This window comes from Pelecanus crispus, chromosome 2 (genome assembly GCF_030463565.1).
Source record: "Pelecanus crispus isolate bPelCri1 chromosome 2, bPelCri1.pri, whole genome shotgun sequence".
NCBI classification, from domain to species: Eukaryota; Metazoa; Chordata; class Aves; order Pelecaniformes; family Pelecanidae; genus Pelecanus; species Pelecanus crispus.
The window spans coordinates 130520759-130541647 of record NC_134644.1 but is presented as its reverse complement, the minus strand read 5'-3'; the positions used below and the strand labels follow the sequence as shown (position 1 = coordinate 130541647).

The 20889-nt window shown below is 42.0% G+C and overlaps 1 protein-coding gene across 1 annotated transcript in view; it reads left to right on the top strand.

Annotated features, from left to right (window-relative positions):
• The first annotated feature begins 7371 nt into the window (after positions 1–7371).
• ALKAL1 (ALK and LTK ligand 1) overlaps positions 7372–20889 on the top strand; it is a 32277-nt gene continuing 18759 nt past the window's right edge. Inside the window, exon 1 of the mRNA XM_075728234.1 lies at positions 7372–7702. Within this exon, the coding sequence (XP_075584349.1) occupies positions 7372–7702 (331 nt within the window). The remainder of the gene's footprint in view (positions 7703–20889) is intronic.

The following is a 20889-nucleotide window of genomic DNA, read 5'->3' as shown; positions in this document are numbered from 1 at the left end:
TCTCTTCCCAAATCAACACTGATGTGTGTGCTATTCAACTAAATGAGGATATGTCACTAAAAGTTTTATTATGAGGCTTCTCAGTGAACCAGTTGTTAATCCACTGAATTCAGTCCATGTTAACTTCTGAAATTCTTGACTGAACTGTCATGTGGCGCAAAGTCAAATGCTTCTTAGAAATCTCTTTCATCGACACCATCAGTGCACAGCAGGTTTGGAAACTTTGCCAGCCTACTGAGAAATCAGACAAGAAATCAGAGGTCATCCAGAAGAGACCACTGTGGAAATCTATCCTTGATGTACTTACATCATGAAGAAATGTCTTTGCTGTAGGAAATGACATCGAATGCCTGAACTTCTGCTCTGGAGGTGGCATGAACCTGAGCTGGCTGACTTTCTCATTTGCGGTGGTCCCTACAGTTCATTTTTTCTAAAACGTTTCAAGCTTCCTCTTTCATCACTGACAGGACATTTCCACAAAATTTTCTTTATTTTAAAGATGATTACCTCAGCAGAGGGCGTCAGTGACCTCTAGACTAGGGCCACTGATGCAGCACACCTGCAGTGATTCTCCATCTGAGGTGAAGGCTGCCATTGAACCTTTCCATCCAAAAATCCCTAGGCCCAAGTTCCCCTGATTGGAGGCTCTCATTGTGAGAGGAAATTAAACATTTTTTCTGAATCAGGGACTCCAGGATTTGAATGTGATGTCTTCTGCTTGTTATTACCCTAGCTGCCAAGCCGTGAAAATGCCACTCAGTTTTTGGTTTTTTTGAAAGGAAATGGATCTGTCTGTTTAGATGATGGTCCTCATGCTGGCCAGACAGAACTCTTCAAGGAACCCATGCTACGTGCACAGTTATTCTGGTCACCAGTCCGCTTTTTGGTGCTGTCAGTAAGTTCCTGTCTGCTGTCATGAAGGGCACATGGTAAAGATTTCTTCTGTCTCAGGAAAGAGATTATTTTTGACCCACTGCATCTGTAAATTAATTTTTCTAACAGCTATAATGACAGGCGTAACAAGCTGTCTTTACCTTAGAAACAGGACTTTGTCTTCTCCCAAGTAGTTAGCGATAGGACGAGAGGAAATGGGCTTAAGCTGCGCCAGGGGAGGTTTAGGTTGGGAATTAGGAAAAATTTCTTTACAGAAAGGGTGGTCAAGCATTGGAACAGGCTGCCCAGAGAGGTGGTGGAGTCACCATCCCTGGAAGTGTTAAAAAATGGGTAGATGTGGCACTTCGGGACATGGTTTAGTCTAGTCTACCCTTGATTGGTTTAGAGTCGACTTGGTAGTGTAGGTTAATGGTTGGACTGGATGATCTTAAAGGTCTTTTCCAACCTAAACGATTCTATGATTCTATGATTCTATGATTCTGCGGTACATCCGACACAGCTGAGAATCCAGGACTGGGTTCAAAAGACAAAGATTCAAACCAGTGGGAATATTTGGTACCTATTTTTGATTTGATGATGGGGTGGTAAGATAACAGCAGGTGCCTGCTGCGGGACTCTTGGAAGCATCTGCTCCTTTCTTCTTAAATGTAATTCTAGTCAAAATCAGAACCTGACAATAAACCAAGCAAATATTGGAGATCTTCTAAGATAAACTGTCAGTCTTCAGAGTCGTGGTAATACAAATAATTGCTTTCTAATCATCCATGTCACAACATTTGTGAAGGACTGCAAGCAGTTCAAAAGGCTCCTTTGGTCACACTGGTTATTGCTTGGCCCTCAAGACCTGTTCTCCTCAGTACACCACTCTTGGGTCCTGCAAAATCTGTTGGGGTTTTAAAGTCTTTCCATTTTTCTTTTTTGGAAATTTTGCAGAAGATCTTGCCCAGAGAACAATTTCAAAGGCAAGCAATCTTCATTTCTTGCTTTTAAGTTCCCAATACCAATTGGCCTAAGAGAGAAACTATTTGGATTAGATTCTTGTGAAATAACGTCTATAGTCCCAGACGCTACTTCTGAAATCAGACGCCTCCTTCAGCTGAATAGTCCCAGCTGCAGACAGTCAGTCAGATGGTGCAGGAACAAACTTCGCTACTGAAACTGTTTCAGAAAAAATAAAAGGAGGAAGAAGGACTTATTTCACACTCCTACCAGACTCTCCTCCTCCTGACTTTGTCCCTTATCCCCTCTTTGCTTCCTGCTGAACAACTTGTAGGTTAGTTTTTGGGGGTTTGCTTGAAATATCTGTCAGAAGCTGCTTCATGTTTCCAGCTGAGCCTTCCAGAGCACAGGGGAGCCAAAGGTCCTCCAAAAGTGACTCCTTATGTCTTAATTGCAGGTGCAAAATGCCCCCCAAACCCAAATGGTGGTGACTTCAGGGTAGAATTTCTTAATGATAAAGACAGTAAAGATCATTATAGCTGTGTACTACAAAATATTGAGATATGTTTGCAATAATAAAACTGATCTTATTTTTTAATTGGAAGGACAATGATCTTTATTTCATGGAATAAGTATTTGAAGCTGCCACCTAACATTCAGTTAAGAACATCCCAAAATTCTCTGCTGTGCTATTTTTACAAAAAAAAAAAAAGGTAAAAAATAGCATCAAGTTACAAGATGAACTAAGTTATGAGATATATATATATAGATATATAGATATATATATATAGATATATATGGCACATTGATCCTCACATCTCTTTTAGTAATACTGTTTTACTTCTTTAACTGTATGGCCTTCCACTATCATTAGCATGTTGTGTACCTTAAAAGCTGCTTGCAAAAAACCTGTAGATTCATAGAAATAAAGGACTGCAAAAGATATTCAAGAGGTCATCCGATCAAGTCCTCTGCACTGAGGCAGGATCTAGTATATTTATATCAGCCTCAATAGGCTTATATATACATGGCTGTTTAAAAATTCTGATTTTAAGGAAGTAGTGTGATCTGAAAACCAGCTGGAATCCTCTGTTACTTATCAGAGATTACAGCAGCCATCTATAAATTACTGCATTGGCTAATACATTCATATTTTTGAGGTCATTTTTCACTTCCTTACCTCTCCTTTAGTAACAACCCTTCATTAAATCCCAGCTCAACAAAGTCAACAGGAAAAATCCCATGGACATCAACAAAACCAGGTTTTCTCTCTGTTTTTCTTCTTGATTTAGCTGACTAGCCACAGAAATCTTTGGCTGACAGATTTATTTAGAAACAGTGAGACACCTAATTTTAAATCTTTGCTTTAGCCTGTCTTTTATTTGAGTGTGTGCTTTGGGAATACATTTAGATAATTTCTATATTTCAGTGTAAATCCTGAGGTAAAATGTCACTACTAAACCACCATTTACCAATTGTTCTTTTAATGGATTTGTGTTGAAGTGTTGAGTTTCATGGGAAAAATTAAAATTTAGGTTTCTTACTGAGCCCTGATGACATAGATACTGTTGGCTCTGCCTTGGGCAATGGAAAGCACTAGATCATCTCTCCAAGTCCCTGTCAGCCCTAAGATACTTTGATTTAAATAGTTTGCTTTTAACTTCAATCAGGCATAGTGTTGTGGCTAAAACAGATCAGAAAATAAAAAGAACATGCCACAGGAAACAAATGTGATGTCCTTGTTTAAATCCTTTGGCTACAAGAAGTGAATAACCAGACTTATTTAGGCTCACTATGAACAGGTTTTCAGTTCCTAAATAAGACACTGAGTGCAGTATTAAGATGCTCTCTTTGATGTAAATCTCATGCTGAGGTTCTTTCTCCATATAATGATGAGGAGGTGCATTAGAGCTACTAACAAAAGGCCCGATGTAACTGTGACCTAAGAATGGGTTTTCAACCTGCCAGAATTGCCTGGGATTAGAAAGGAGTCATCTTCCTCTGGTTGCACTCTGGTTGCCATTCTTTCAAGTGCTCTCTGAAGAATTCAAATATCAAAAAAATTTAAAAAGAGACAAAGCTTTACGCAATAATAGAAAACAAATCTCTTTTTTTTTTTTTTTGTTTTGTTTTTAAGTAAGTCTTTAAGGTTTCTGGGCATAGAAAGAATCTGAAAAAGCTACTTAAAACTTGTGATTTAGATGTGCTGTGGCTCGAATTGGTTCTTTTAATTTTAAGGCTTGCTCCAACTCCCATAGCAGTGAATGGGAATCATTGCAGAAACTTCAGGGCCTGATAGATCTGCCTCTCAAGCTGCTCTGCAGGACACCCACTTTCTTGTTTCCTTGACTTCTTGTTTATTCTTTTGAAAATACACAAAGGATAACATTAAAAAAAAAAAGTCCTGGTAACAAATAAAGGAACCAACCTGTCAGGTTGGTTTAATTTAAAACAGTAATTAAAAAAAAGTTTATTGCCCTCTGGATGGATATAATGTCAATCCAAGGAAAGAAGGATGCAGGTCTTCCAAAGAAGTAAAACAAGTGACAGCAGAGGTAAAGGAGAAGGGTAAAGCTGGGTGGCTCATAATAAAGGACCCCTCGTAAAGGGCCTAGTTGGGTTCTCATACAAAGCTTTAAAACCCTAAATCCTCAACATGTAAGTTAAAGAACAACATTTAGTGGCCTTAGTATTTGTAAAGGTATTTGTATCTCAGAAACCCACTGAATGTGGGTGACATATTTGATAATCTTTGCTCAAGGAGTCACAAACTTTCCTGAACTAGCAGCTCTAGGATGTTGTCCATGAAGATTGCATAGTCGGCTTTAGCAGTTTACAGACCTCTTAGATCTTTTTGGGGAATGTGAGGGAGAGAAAGAGGGGCTATTCAACTCCTTTTTGCAATATTGCTTTTAATTCTTATGAGTATTCTGCTATCTGCCTCAAACAGACACCCAATAAAGACTTGTTTGTTATGAGCAGAAAAATTACTCTGTCTTAACAGTGCCACATAGATTTCCTTCCCATGTGACCTGCTCCCAGGGCTAGAAGAGGATGTAAACCTAATCCAAGACTAGTTATGAAGGCGGGCAGAGGAGCTTGAGTGAAGGTAATACTTTGGCCATTTCTAGAAGAGAATTCAGTCCCATTCTGTGGCGGCAATATGTGTCTCTGAGGACAAAATAAAAGCAAACAAAAAAGCAAATGGAGAGAAGCTTTGGGGTTTGCTCTGGACCTGGTAGACTGATACACTGCTTTATTTCTCAGCTTATCACTGCTCTCCCTTTTCCTCTTCACTCAGCCTAACCATCAGCTTAACCAGAGAAAAGTCCTTATATGCCCCCAATAAAGAGGTAAAAGCAGGAATTCATGAAGTGAGAAAGAGGTTGATACTTCCCTTCTGTTACTCTGGGAATCCACAGGTCAGACCAGTTTATCTAGTGCAATACGCTGACCTCTAAAACAAATTGTGTGACAAAAACCTTTGTAACCGTTCATTTAGTTTGATCCCTGATCTCTGTGGCACCACCCCCCCCCCCCCCCCCAAAAGTGAGGATGGCACAAGAGTAGGAGGATGTGGGGAAGAAGGTGGCTTCCCATCACCAGCAATGATGCACCTGTGAGATACAGCCCTGACTGGGCTCTGCCTGAGATAACCACAGAAGGGTATGAATGACAGAGTTGGGAAAGAGACAGTTTGCAGTGAAATGTCATATATCAGGCAGGTGCAGAATAGTTTAAATCCCTTCCAAATCTAAATTCCCCATTTTCACATATTCGAGGATATCTCAAATCCCTTTTCTCCCACTCTTATTAAGTACATATCTCAGGGGTACATTCTGACAAAGACTTATACTTGCAAATTCTGTCATAATGTGAACTGTTGTCTAGTATAATTTTAAACAATTGTATTGCTTTTCAATCCACACCAGACCAGTGGTATGCACTGCTCTCTGAAAGTTGAGATCTCATTCACTAATTATTTACTTACATATTTATGGCTCTAGGAGGCAAGTTTTTTAACCTGTGGGATTAATGGTTTCATTAGGTCAACACCTTTTTTGCTAGCTTTTCATTAAATCTCTTTGTCAAAAATTTAAAAAGCTGTTTTGGAGAAACAAACTTTTACAGGTTTGGTTACAGGTTAAGGTCCCTAGTTCGTGAATTTACCCGCCAAAGACAGTCTACCACTTTCCTTGCCATCAAAGCAGAACCAAATTTATTTATACACACTTCAGACTTTGCTCACGACTTCTTTCTTCAATAAGAAAAGGGGGGTGGGGGGAATAGCTCTTTTGCTGTATTCCCAAGGGAATCCCGCTAAGTTAAAGCACATTTTAATCTCTTGAGCCGGCAGCTTTATTAGTAAGCGTTTCCCAATCTTCAGGGAAATCTAATTTCACAAATAGATCAGAGCCACTTCAAACGCAGCTTTCAGTTACCATCCACCGGGGGACAAACGGGGAGGAGGAAGTTTGTCAGAAAAGACCTTCTCTGAGCCCAAGAGTGATTACCAGAGGTGTCTCCGTCGGCTGCCACCCACCTAAAGTCGATAGTACTCAAATGAGTACGCCGGTGCGGACTATATAAGAGAAGCGCATGGCCCTGGAGGGCGCATCCCCCCTCTCCGGGCGCAGCGCCGACCGCCCCGCTCCGCGCCCGGCGGAGCCTCTGCGGGGACCCGGGCTCGCCGGCGACGGCAGAGGACGGCTCCCCCCGGCCCGCACGCCCTCAGCCAGACTCGCCGCCGCCTGAAGGTAAGCAGCCGGCTCTCCGGGGCGGGCCGTGAGGGGGAGTCGCTGCCCCGGCAGCGGAGCCCGAGTTGGTGGCTCCTCGCCGCCTTTGCCGTGCGCCCCGCCGGCGGAGGGAGGGAGGGAGAGCCCGGAGCCGTCGGGGAGAGCCGGCTCCCTCGCGGCTCCCATTCGCCCGGGAGGATTTGCAAGGGAGGCCAAGTATAAAACAGTTTGTAAATAACAGAATTTCCCTCCCTCCCCCTTAATCCTAACCGTTTGCTATAATTAGAATAGCTTACTTAGGGGCATTAAGCACCGCTCTCGAAGCGCCGGCCTGTTGTAACTGGTGTTGCCTTTTGCACCCTGATTTGCAGCAGTTCCCCACGTAGCTCGCCCCTAACCGAACTCCGTCCGGTTGCCCGTCCGGACGCTCTCGCCCGAAAAGCGCCGGGCGGGCCGGCCCGGGGGGGCTCCCCCGCTCCGCCGGCGGCGGGAGAACGCCGGGGGCAAGGGGAGCCGAGCAAAGCCCCGGACCGCAAATACGTGCGGCGGGGTTAATACCCTTCCCCTAATCCGCGCCTGTAAATGCGCCTTCCGGGGAGCCGGGCGAGCGCGGCGGGGCTGCTCGGGGGCCGGCGGGGCGAGCCGGCGGCGGTGCCCGTCGGGGGTCCCGGGCGTGCGGTCCCGCACCGCCTCCGCGCCCGCGGGGGTGCCCCCGGGGCGGCATGGGGGGCGGGCGGGCGGGGTGCGGGCCGGGCCTGGCGCTGACCGCCTTCGCTCTCTGCCTCCTCCCAGCGCCGCAGAGATGCGAGGGGCGAAGAAACGCCGGGCGCTGCCCGCCATCGTCCTCCTGCTGCTGGCCTCGGCCCCGCCGCCGCCGGGCGCCGAGGGCAGGGACGTGGCCGCCGCCGGAGCCGAGCGGGGAGCGCTCCTCGACCTCCTCCTCCAAGCGCTGGGCGACGGCGGCCGCCCGCTGCCGCCCCGCCCGCCGCGGCGGGACCGGGTGATCTCCTGGCGGCACAGCGGCGGCGGCGCCCCGCCGCCCGACCCCCGCCCCATCGCCGCCGCCGCCCCCCGGCCGCCCCCGGCCGCCGCCGCCCCGCCGCCCCGGCTCTTCGCCGCTGCCCGCCACGGAGGTAAGAGCCGCCGCGCCGCCCCGCGCAGGGGGCCCGGGGGTGCAGCCCCCTCCGCCTCCCGTCCCTGCCGCCCCCTCCCGCGGCCAAGCCCGACGGCGTCTCCGGCGGGGCGGCCCGCTGCAGGCGGGAGGGGGCGAGCGGAAAGGCGAGCGGGGGGTGCTCTCCCCATCTCCGAGGCGGCGGCCCCCGGCGAGGTTTGTGCCTTTGCTGGGGTCCTGCCCCGCTGCGGAGAGCGCAGCCCAGCCCCGCTCCCGTGCGGGAGCCGGCACCGCAGGGGAGGAGGAGGGGGAGCGGCGCGGTGCCGCGGTGCTGCTCCCCGGCGGGCGTTCAGCGATGGGGGTGCGGGTATCCGGGACGCAAGGGAGGGGGGGGTCGCTTGGGCTTCAGCACCTTCTGCTGGGAGGTCACAGGTGATCTACGGCCCCTCTGAGCAAGCCTCCCAACTTCCCTGTGTCACAGCGCAGCCAGCTCTGAGGAAGCCCCCTTTCTCCCCAAACTTAGGACTGCTCCTCTGATTTGCGCAAAGAGGAGAAATGACTGATCTGAGAGGCAGGTGTCTGGACGTACTCCTTCAAACTTCCTCTTCAACTTGACTGGTTCCCGTGCGATGCATTTTTCTAGGTTTGCTGGGGCAGGGGCGGGAGATCTGGGCCGTGCTGGGCACGGGGGCTTGTCTCACCTTCCAGAGGATGCTCAGGCTGGGGCAGGGAGCCGCCGCTTTGGCACCGGCACACTTCAGGCCTGGCCGTGACAAGCGGGGCCAGTTCAGGGCCAAGCACGGCTGCCTGGTGATGTTCCCAGGCTATGCTTGGCCAGGAGACCGGGCAGCGGGTCACCTCTGCCGCAGCTAGTTTTGATGCAGGGCCATGCAAAACATTTCCTGCTGGAGTGGAGCTGCCTGAGGGGTTTGTGTGGGTTAGTTAGGATGGTGCAGCTCAGTAAGAAAGACGTTACAGTAACTGTCTCTTGGCTTTAGCCCACTAACTTTTTTCTCTTGTTGCCTGCCGGAGACCCTAGTGGAGAGAAACCAGGATGAGGGTAACTAGGGAAGTTTTGTTTCTTAGGGATTTGTGTCCCTGGAGAGCGCCCTTGTGGCTGATGGCTGGTAATAGGTGAGGTCGAGCTGCTGCCCTCCCCAAGTTGCACCGGTAGAGTTGCTCTTCTCTGTCCAGTGGTCTGTTTTAAAAGAAATTAAACCCCATTTTGGAAAAACTTGAAGTTAGGTGACAAGTTCAGAAGCTGGTAGGTGAGTAACTGATTGGTAGGGCAGGCACTTGCAGAGTGAAATCGCTGCACAGTCTAAGGAAACCGGCCTAAAAAAAAGACAAATCAAACAAAAAGTAATTAATGTTCTGGCCTTGGAAGCTTCTGCTGAGTGTGATCTGCCCCAAGTATTGAGTGGTCCATCAGTAAGGGGTTGTAGTGTTCCTCTGAACTTCCAGATATTCTTGCTTTTTCAGAGCATTAAGTCTCTGGTAGTAAAGGGAAAGCCAGCCCAGCCCAGATTGCCACAGATTTGTTTGCTGACTGGGAAAGATGCTGCTGGTTACCAACATGACTGGTCATGGGTGATTACTTACTGTGGCTTGAATTCTTTGTGTGCTGTGAGAAACCCTCACTATACACTTTTCCAGGGAAAAAATGTAAAAAGGTCTTTTCAAGGCAGAATACATGAAGCCTTACACGTGTCTTTTTTTCAGGAGAATGAAAGATAGAAAAGTATAAATCTGAGAGCAATAGTTACTAGTATTGGGTGGCTTGAGGAAAAAGTATATTGTGGACAACAGTATCTCCCATTTGAGATGTTTACTCCTAACTAAATAATCGTATTGAGCTATAAAGTAGAAAGCATAAATATTTCATAATATTTATATAACTTTGAAGCGGAATTTTATTTAATTCATCAGTATGATACATAATAAGGTTCTGTTTTCTACTAATTGTTAGTTTTAGTAACTATTTTGGATACAAAAGGAGTGGAACTGCTAAACATCCTTAGAGAAGTTCTCCAATTGTCCCTGGTGTCGGTGCAGTGTTCTCTGGGCAGCCACAAAGGTAGCTTTGTCTCCAGCCTAGAAAGGGCAGATCTACAGTTTAAGTAACAGTCAATTTTTCATATTCATTCCATTTTTTATAACAAAGAGCAAGGATATAGATTAGTACCTGTTTTGATGTTGTGTGTTTGTTTTTTTGAGGCAGAGAAGTGTGACAAAGCTTTTCTTACAAGTCATCAACCCTTTTCTTGTAACTCCTGTCACTGACACAGTAACAGCCGCTTTTTACTGCGGCTGCTAGTACCTGGGTGTCAGCTGAAGAGAATGGCTCATCTTCCCATCAGTTAGGAGAATTGTTGTGTTTGGCCGAGTGCTCAGCCAAGCATTGAAACAGGAGTTGTATATTTGGGTTGTCTGTTATTGCTGAAAATCAAACCCAAGCATCTGATTTAAAAGAAAATTGAGCAGCCCAATTGCTTCTTTTGTTTGAAACAAAAAGCATCCAGAGCAGTGCCGTATACAGAACAGAGCATGCAAGAAGCATCATCTCTGTGTGTTGGCTCTTTTTTCTTTTCTTTGCTGAGGATGCTACTCCATATTATCAATGAACTGAATAGCAGGAGGGCTGAAATGTCCTTCCTCTCCTCTCTTTCCCTCACTCTCAGGACTGGTCCCAGCTTTAGTCCAACCACATGATGAGCTAATTCAACTCACTGAGCAGCACCTCCACACGCACCGTTCTTTTATTTTATTTCATTTTGGGGCTTTGGTTAGCTGCTTGCCTAGTGAAGAGAACTGACCTGGCATGCCACCAGGTGAATTTTAGGAGCAGCACAAGGGAAGTGGCTGGAGCACGCAAGGAGTGAAGGCTGTGAGGGGATGGGACCTCCTCCTTACTGCAACGGGGACCTCATTTAGCTCAGGCCACAATGGAAAAGCACAGCATCATAAGGTGTCTTCAATGAAGCTAGAAAAAGAAAGGTGAGACACTGACTGTCAAGACATCCTACATGTACCACTCATTTCTAGATACATATATAAGATGTAAAAGCAAGAGTGGTTGGTCTGTGATGCCCCATCTGGATGTGGCTTGCAGGCGATTGAAGGGCAGGTCCTGGGCTAGAGCTATGTCACGGGAATAACAGCTGTGCTCTACTTCCTGCGCGTTCCTTGGGGGGCAAAGGGGCATGACAGCACTGAAATAGGATTGACACTCAAACCTGCCATGCCGTGTTGTGGCAGTGAGCTGCCGCGACCTGCCTGGAAGTGACTCTTGAGGTCTTTTTTCCCCCTTAACAACCAGGGATATATTCTGTGTTGTGTGCTTCTTGGCCATATGAAGATTTGTATCCTATATCTTGTAGGACCCAGAAGGACACCCACATATACAATAAAGATACCAGTTTCACCACTGCTTTAGCTTTCTTAACCTCTTATCTCTTTTATCCCCACATGTTCAAAAGTCTTATCTCGCACAGATTTGTTCCTGTTTTTCTTGGTGACCTGATTAATGAGAGTGAGCACTTAGTCTGAAGAGTATATTCAGAAGAAATAATGTATTCCAACTTATCAAAAAGCAATCTTCATCTTTTGCTAGGCTTTCTGGTAGGATGTCACTAAAAATACAACTTGTTCCTTTGAATTATTATATCTAGTGGGATTAAATTTTCTGTCACAACATCCTTTACTTGCCTGATTTCCATGAAGTTTCTATGCTTGAGTGTGGGGGTTTTTTCACTAAAAAGTGTCTCATAAAGTTTTTAAGCTTAGTTGTGAGAGCTCCTCAATGGGCAATCTTTTTCATAACTGTCCCCTCTTTCTCCTGTGTAACTGTGGTCAGTTTCTTTTCTGAAGAACCAAAATATGTATTTTCACAAAGAGAGGATTCAGCATCGGATTACTCTTGAATGTCACATTGGGGGAATTAGAATACTTTGTCATTCTTCTCAGATTTTCTTTGTTACCTTTATCGAAACACTTTCTGCAGAATGAAAATAGCTTCCATGTAATTAGATTTAAAGAAGTCTTGGGAAATTAAAAAGTCTGCATTAACTGTCCTTACATATTCTCCACAACAGTGGAGAAATGAGTTATCTAAACTTAAAAGGGGTAGGGGGCTGAAATTTGTCTTTGTGCTGGGAGACCAGCAAGACATTTTAAAACATTTTGATTAGTTATTTTTCAAGCATGAAGGAATGAAGATAAATATTGCTCTCAATTTACCAGTATGTTCAAATTAGCCTCCTGAGCATATCTACTTCAGATTTAGAATAACATATCAGAGAAGAGAATTTGGCCCTCAGACTATTTAAACTTTGAGGTTAAGCTTAAGAGTTCAGTTTTATGCCAAAATTTCTTACACATCAGCAGAAGAAAACTGTAAGTTTTCCCATGACATGGTGCTAATTTAACCATTATTTATAATGGGTTAGATTTGAAAGATATGTTTGAGGTTTATTTTAGTTTACAATTGAATCAAAATGATGGAACCCTATGTAAGACATAAGAAAAGTTTTGTTCTTTTTACTCACTTAAAAAAATATCCTGTAAGTGTACTGATAGTTAGAGCTGGAAGCGCCTAATTCTGCAAGACCTGCTGTGCCTAATACTAAACTACTTCAGTGAATGTAATTACAGATCTGGAATAAAAAAGGAGATCATTGAGGAATGTAAACCTTGTCTCTAGGAAATTAAAATGTATAGTATGATGTAACACAGAGTTCTTTGTAATGCTTATGTCTTGTCCAATTATTATTCCTATTAATAAAATAGCCTTTTTTTTTTTTTTTTTTAGTATATTGTGTTAACAGTAATTGCTGGGCATTCAGGAGTCTTAAAAGAAGATAATAGTTAAGAAAAATTGCATTCTCCAAAATTACATGTGTACCAAAACAGACATTACCTCAGAAATTAGCAAAATAGTGGCTGAAATTGATTTAAAAGAATAACTGTTACATTAAAAAATCAAAATAAATTTTGTTGGCTTATAGTAATTATTCCTGATTCCACATCCAAAGTTTTAAAATAAATTATTTTTACAGTGAAGTTGGTGGGTAGGCTTTTCTGGAACAGAACCAGGCAACTATATTCTGCTTTCAGAGGCTTAATATAATCGATATTCCAAACAGTTAAGGGACTTATGTTTCTTTATTTTTATTGAGAAGGGCATGACAGGCAAATAAATTATAATGCTGCATATTCAAGATCTAGTAGTTAAAAGAAAATATATTCTCATAAATTAACAGACTGAATGAGTCATCAGATATTATTCCTCTCGGCTGAACATCTATATACTAGTCGCCATGGGACAGAGCAACTAGCTTTGGTACTGGAAGCAGTATAGATGCCATAGGACAATATGCTGCCCAGGCCACTGGTTAGTGCGGCAGGATCAGAGGGGCTGTGAGGATCTCACCACACCATGATGCAGAAATATGAACAGTCCCAATGAGTTCGGTTCAATGAGCCTTGTCTTTACTGCCTTTCATTCAGGTCAGCTGTTACTTATCACCAGCATTTCATTCCAGAACGTGTTACCTTTGTATTAGTTCCCTAAACTCTAAGATGTCTGTGATCTCAAGTGCCTCTGGTTTGCGTGCCAGCTTTCTTAGTTTCTAATTCAAGTAAGTTCCAAATGCTGCAGAGAATGCATATTCCTTCAACCTTCAGTTCCATTCAAGTGCTCAGATCTATCGTTGTGTCCAGCTCCTTCACGGATGTGATTCCTTTACGACCTGTAATCCTGCTGCTACATTTCTTTCCTTGACTGCTTGGGTTTTTAGGTGTATCAGGCCTTGTAATAGCAATATTGTGTGTTTGGCAAACATGACTGCCGGGCAATAGAGCTAGACCACAGAAGTCATCTGAAATCTAGGATAAGCCAGAAATCTTCCTTATCAAGGTGGAGAATGTCAACCCCACGGACTAACCCTGACAGCTGATGAGTGAGTGAGCGAAGACAAAACATAGTTGTTATGTACCTGGAGGTTTAAAACATAATGAAGTCCACCAGAGTAGTCCTTCAAATGAAATGATGACACTGGCTCTCCAAAGGGCTCTGCTCTTACTTTATTAATCACAGAGCAGACTGAGGGTGCTCCATAACTTACAGTATCGACCTGATGTTGCATGGTCTCCTGGCACGTGAAGGGAGAAACCTTGTGGAACTGCAGTACGCTGGGCAGCAAACATTTTGGATAGCAGTATGCCGTGCCGGGAGCAAGATAGGATGTCAGCAGATGAAAAAGCTTTTTTGTTAAGCTATTGCATACAAAAAGTCAGTGACTTTTTCTTTACTCAATATGAGGAGAACTTCTGGTTTTTGTTTTAGTTCTGTTTCATATTTTTATAAAAATTGTATTTAGCATGACAAGAGACATGATTTCTAATATGTACAGTTCTAGCCCCAGAAAAATGAATGTCAGAAGTTTCACTGAATTACACCAGGATTGGGCCTGAAGTACACCAAGACTCCTCCAATATGCAGGGAAGTGAATAACAAATAAAACAGAAGTTTCACTTCAAAGTAGATCCAAGTGCATAAGTGTGTGTAATTCAGGAACTATAGTATGCATTTTGAATTAGTCTAGCTTGGCCCTGAGCCTGTGAGCAAACTGAGGAGTCGATATATTTTGTATTTTTTTTCTTTACTGTAGACACGATTTGATTTTTCAATCAAGAAAGAATGGCAGGTCTCTGTGTTTTACTGGTTTGTTATTTCAGGTGTTAATCTGCTAGGGGAAGCCTCTGAGAGGTGGGAGAATGGTAGTGCACTGGTGTAAGGCTTTGCAATACATTTATTGTTTGGTAGATAGGCTTTAGCCTTGAAAATACATTGCTTCATGTCTGGAGATTATTTCAATTTTTAAATATGTATGTATACAGGGAGAAAGATTTTAAAAGATGAGAAGTGTAACTATAAATATATACATATATATAGGCACACACACTCATCTTTTGATTAATCGGTTTTGGGGGCAATTTGAGGGAGAACGATGCGGTGTTTCAGACCTACACATGATTTGAAAATCACAAAGGTGGCTTATAAAAGTAGACTGTATTTTCCAAAGTGCTTAAACCAGCATAAAAATCATTGCATAGTTGTAGTCACTGTGCAAAACTACAAGCAAAACCTCATAATCAATGAGAGACCCGAGGAAGATGCACCATCTGGGAAATAGCCACTGGAAGGCTGCAGAGAGAAAGGGGAGGCTGGTTCCATGTCTAAAGTATATGTCTGCTTTGGGATTGTTAAAGAAGATCTCTCCAAGTGACCTGAAAGTAGTTTGTGGAAGAGGAGAAATATTCCACCTTTTTAATACTTAACTGTTTTCTAGAGAATTAAATTTTTCAGCAGTGTAGCAACTTTTCACTAAAGTAAAAAAAAAACACCCAAACTTAAAGGTGAGCAAATCTTATTTTGTGAGACTTGTTTGAATACATACTAAAGTAGTGCACTTTAATACCCATAGTAAATGTCTTTTTCAGTAAAAGCATTCAGCTGATGTTGTACTGAAAAAAAATATTTTTTGATATTTTGTTGCTTACATTTGGTTTTGATGATGGGAGAATATTAAAGCAGACTGTTAGAAAATAATTTAATGGTTTGTGAATGTATGCATATATGAGCAGTGTTACACGGAAAAAGATGTATTTTTTTAGTTGGAAAAAATGTGTTCTCTGGGACATTTATTTGTTTGTTTTGACACTTAGGCAATTGCATAGACTCCTTGCCCATGAGACCACAACTGAAACTTAACTCTGGGGAAGAAAATATGTCAAGACAAAATTTGCAAAGTGACTAGAAATCCAAAGAAGATACATGATGGAAAGCATTTTGCTAGAAAAAGTGCAGCTGATCTCCTGTGTTAGCTTTGGTTGATGATTAGGCTTTTCTATTCAAGGATGAATGCTTCATTTTGTCACTTGTGCATTAGAGGTTACTACTTTAGTGGAAGTCCTACAGGCTGTTCATTCATGGTTTGGGTATTTTTAATGTCGGTCAATTGGAAAACAGTTGTTCCAGTGAGGGAATTGATTGAATGTTGATTACATACTGAGGATGCAACTTTTTATCTCTAGGGTATAAACAAGATTTGACACATGAAGGAGCCAAGCGTTTGATTGGTTAGTGGCCATTTTTATATTATCCTATATTTTATTATGTCTGCTGGGCAAAAAACCAGTGATGTGCAATGCTCCACTGATTTTACTAAAACAGTGCATAAAAATGTGTTTGTTTAATACAGGCTTTAACACCAATGGAGAATACTGTCTGGAGTTACAAATTGTGGCTACTTTTTAATCCTAATGTTTTGGGTTTTAGAAATACAATTAAAATGGTTATGCAATCAAACAAAAACTACTTATGGTAAAGGCACAACTCCGCATACTAAGAGTATTTAAACTTTTCTTGTACGGTTTTTTTTTAAAGTCTATTAGGTCTTTCTTTGTCAGTTCAAGTAAATTGGTTAGATTGCATTTTAGTACATGTTCTCTTACTAGATGATGTAAAATCTGTGTCTTTGGCTTGAAGAAAAACATTTAAATTTGCATCAGTAAAGCAACTACTGTCATGCTCCTTGCAGATTTTGGACAACTTCAGGAATAGCATGGCACAAATCTAATTAAGGCTTTGCTACTTAAATTAGGTTCTCCTTTTACTTGAGCCTGTAAAATAAAGGTGAAAAGCAAAATAAAACCCTACTGGAAAACAGTCAGACACCTTTTTTTCCTTAACCCTTACTGATATCAAGCTGTATGTGATGTGTTTCAGGAGAAGAAGCCTTTGAAATAAAATGTTAGAAATACATCCTCATCAGTATATGTGGCAGTGCTGGATATATGCACTAAATTAGTAAAACCCTTAAATCCCATTGGATTAAAATAGCTGAGGAGATAGCTGTGATGTTATTACTTTAATTGTGATAGAGTAATTGCTTCATCCTTGTCTGTTAATGACACAGCATGCCTAACACTTGAGAGACTTCTGTCGGTGAAATTTTAATTTAGGAAATTTAGGAAAAGTATTTTCAGAACTCATCTTTTACACAGTGGACAAAGACTTATGGCCAAAACATACCAACATGAGGATTTCTTGTGGTCTCTGGAGAAATCTTCTGGGTCAGAAGACAATCTAGAGCAGGCTAAACACTTTCTTTTTATGCTGTGGGCCTAAAGTTTGAATGGACCTGTTGATCAGTACTAATTTAGCAAGATACCCCATAGAATTTGTGCTTCCCATTATTATAGGATCAAATCCCCAGTTTGCATGTAAAGTTAACACACACAGATTTCCCCCCTTTATTCAGTAACAAGCCACTTTTCCAGATGTCAGGCAATTTTCAGACTTTCAGAAAAGGGACTACTACAAAATCAATCATTTGTGTGGATAAGACCTGCACAGGCACAGCCAATTTAACACCCAGATGTACTGCTCACGAACAGGGCAACTTTACATCATCTGCATGGTGGAGTCATTCTATACGTACATATGTGATTCAGCTGTATGGGACATAGAGGATCCCTTATCAAAGCTGCAGTCAGGGCTTTCAAAATCCTTAAAATGGATCCAGACTGCACGTTTATACTGAAGTCCACTGACCCAGAACTGAGCAGCACCTCCAGAAAAACCTTGCTTCTCCTCCTTTACTTTTGTCTGGGACAGCTATTCCTTTCCTGTCAGAGCAAGGAATGAAACAAGGACTAAATCTGGAGATTAAATAATACCAATAAGATAAGTGTTATCTTAGAATAGATGGAAAACCTCTTGAATATTGAGGGTAACAGTTCCTTTTCTCTGCAGTTACACTCTCTATCTCAGAGAACCAGAATATTATAGCAGTGACAGCAGTATTAAAAACCAGAGAAACATTAAATTTGCTCAGTCCCAGAATATGGAAACTGTTTTCTGGTTTTTATTTAAGGCCAGCAGTTTCTGTGCAGCTCATTTTGGTCCACTGAAATGTATAGTTTGCATGTATTTTATACCTGCTTATGATCCTCAAAGATAAGACCTCCAATATCAGTATGCCTAATAGCTCACCATGTTTGATGCATTTATATGTAACACTCAAATAAAATATTTTGATCCCAGTTGTCATTTATAAGATGCCTCCTCATGTAACTGTGATAGGGTAAAATGACCTTAGCCTGAATATAAACACAGCATATGTTCACTGGGAATACCTTTAAGACAGCAGTTTAGAATAAAGTTCTCATAAGGGAGAAACCTTGGATTATTAATCTAGTATGATAGTTCTGAATCTGTTCTAATTCGGAAGGAAATAGAGACATTTCTAAAATAAGCACAGGAAATGTAAAGTACAGTTAAACATTACCATTTGCACAGCAATCAACCTGGAGCCTATTCATATTTCAAAAAGAGCAGGGTCTAATTATGCTCTGGCAAACTCAATTCTATTTCCTTTCACTCTGATAGAGTTTGCCTGTTTGTCAGTGCTGAGTTTGGCTTGTGTGCAGTTAAGCACATGTCATCAGCTTTCATTCAGATGATTCAACTAGTTCATATATTGCTTTTGATGTATTGCAGCTGTTCTTGTGTTTAATTTATGCAAATATTCTAGATTCTACATTTATTAGCAGCCATGGTAGCTAAAACAGAATACTTGCATAGAGTGCTGCAGAATTTCAAGAAGTGAATTTCCTCTTCATATTTATCAATGTGTAGTCTCTGTATCTCATTCTAAGAGTGGTTCTGCCTTCAGCCAAGAGCTCTCCAATAACTTTCCAGGCATAATTTGGAGTCTCTGGATTCAGCTGAAATGTCTGCCTTGATAGTTTAGTGATTTCAAGTAGCTGATAGATGAATGAATAGAAATTGTTACCTGTTACAGAAAAAAAATTATGGAAAGGAAATGATACCTTCAGTAAATTAATGCCTTGAATAGTTTGACCAGTCTTACCTCATGTGCCATTATTTTCCATGAATTATCCTTTTATAGTTTAATGAACAATTAGTATTGTAATACATCTTTCCTCTTGGAAAGAGTGAACTACATATTCACAGCTTAGTATTCAAAATGGTGACGGTTTCATAATGCCATACATTTTCCTATTTGAATTGCTCGAGTGATATCCTAACCTGTTTATTAGAATCTCTTAGAGGGCTCTTTTGCATAAACTCATGCATCAGGTCTGTAATTGTTTTGAGATATTTTTCTTTTACTTTTCAAAATAGGTATGTATTTCAGTGTTTTCCGTGTTCACATATCTGACAGAGGAGAAAAGAAGAAAAAGGGTGCTTCTGAATTATGCAGATAGTGCTTATCTGTTTGTGTGTGGTGCTGTTCAAGAGGCTCGCGATGCAAATTACAGTTGCTAAATTCTTTTTTACATTTCTTTTTCAAATGTAAAACTTGTCAGAATATGTTAATCTAGATCTATATGCATTCCAGTTCTAATTCTTTTCTAGAGTGATCATTAATAGTAATAGCAGAAAATTAATCTTATACATTTGGCTTATTTCTTGATCCCACAGCATTTTCTGATGCAAACAGGGATTTGCAGAGAGGAAAAAAAAAAAGAAATCCATGCTTCTTAATGTTCTTTTGCCAAACAAATATAAAGGTCTCCACAGGCAAGGATTAACTAATACAAATATGCTTTCTGAGCAGCTGTTGAAGAATTACTAATAAACATCATTACAGCTGAGTTCAAGATATTCAACCTTGTAAATATATCCTGTTATAATTTCATCATTGTTGGCTGACGCCCTAGGAGAAGCCAATGTTTCAACCTCTCTGTTCAAGTCTTAATGAATTATTGGAAAGTGGTTGATTAGAAAGCATTGAATCAGAAGGGGCCACTGCATTCTGAATGTTACTCTTTGATGTTGTTTACCTCCCAAGTTGACTCATTTCCTTGGCCAAAAATCTTGGTGCATGAAGCTGTGAGCCTGCTTTGCTGGTCATTATATCCCAGTGCATGTCTGGAAGTTGAATGTGGTAGGTACCTATTTAGTGAACGTTGTAAGAGTTCATTGAAGTTCACGCCTTAGAATAGAATTCTGCCCAGATGTGGGGCACAACTGTATTGTATCTAAAGGGGATACAATGAAAGAAATGCGATGCCCAAGTAGAAGTTTAGTTTCTCCTTAGACTAGACACACTTTCCTTACTTACTGCCCTGCTTTTTTTCTATTTGGTGGATCTGCTTGCTTCTTGCTTTCATTTGCTACTGAACTCAATGTGTCTTCAGCTCTCCAAGGCAGAGTCTACACTGTAATGTGAAAATATCTGTTTGTGACACTCAGGCCACTGCATGCTGCTGGATAAGATCTTGGGCCTACACTATGTATCAGCATATACTTGAGCTTTCTTTTCCAGAGAGCTCCAGATTTTAGGTAATGAAACATGAGCATAGGCAGAAGGGATTAGGATGTGAGTGCATCTCATCTTGAGACTGGAGTCAGATCCTTGACTAATTCCTTGACAATGTAAACATATTCAAAGAGGTGGATGAAGTTTGAGTAATTGGTACTATCTTCACAGTGGCTTAGCATTGTTCCACTGCTTCCCACAGCATACTTATGGGGCAGTCCCTCTGTGAGGATTCACATTTCCCAGCAGATCACTTCCACACTAGGATATTGCCTAAAATAAACTCAAGTAAGAGCATCAATAAACTGCATCCTGATTTTTTCATCCACATTAAACTAGTCTCATTTAAAGATCTTTTCATTGGGTACATTGCCTAAAATAATGTAAAAGGAGCAGCCATTAACCAAAAGGTTCCTCATTCAGGCAACAGTCAACAGACACTCTAATCAAACTGTGTGATTTTTTTCAGTTGAACCTGACTTCAGAGTACCCTTTAACACAGCCTCTTCTCTCTTGGGGTGGAGAGGGGGGTTTAAAAAGTTGGCTTTCTTGGATTGAGGGTCTTTAAGGATGACCTTGCAATATGATTAAATTCTTAAGCATGGCCTCACAGATAGAAGAGACCTATAGTTTAAGGGTTCAGAGCTTTTGAGATGTCTCCTTGGTAATGCGCCTCGGACAGATCCTCAGTTGTGTGTCTTCTGAAATACCGCAGAACGAACATCATAGCAGTCTATGTTTTCACTTTAGTTACAATAGCCTCTGGATTATTTAAAATTAACTGGATAGCTTTAATTTGAAGAGGCAAGTATGCAGGCTAAGAATATTTGAAGCATGGTAGTGAGGGTTGTAG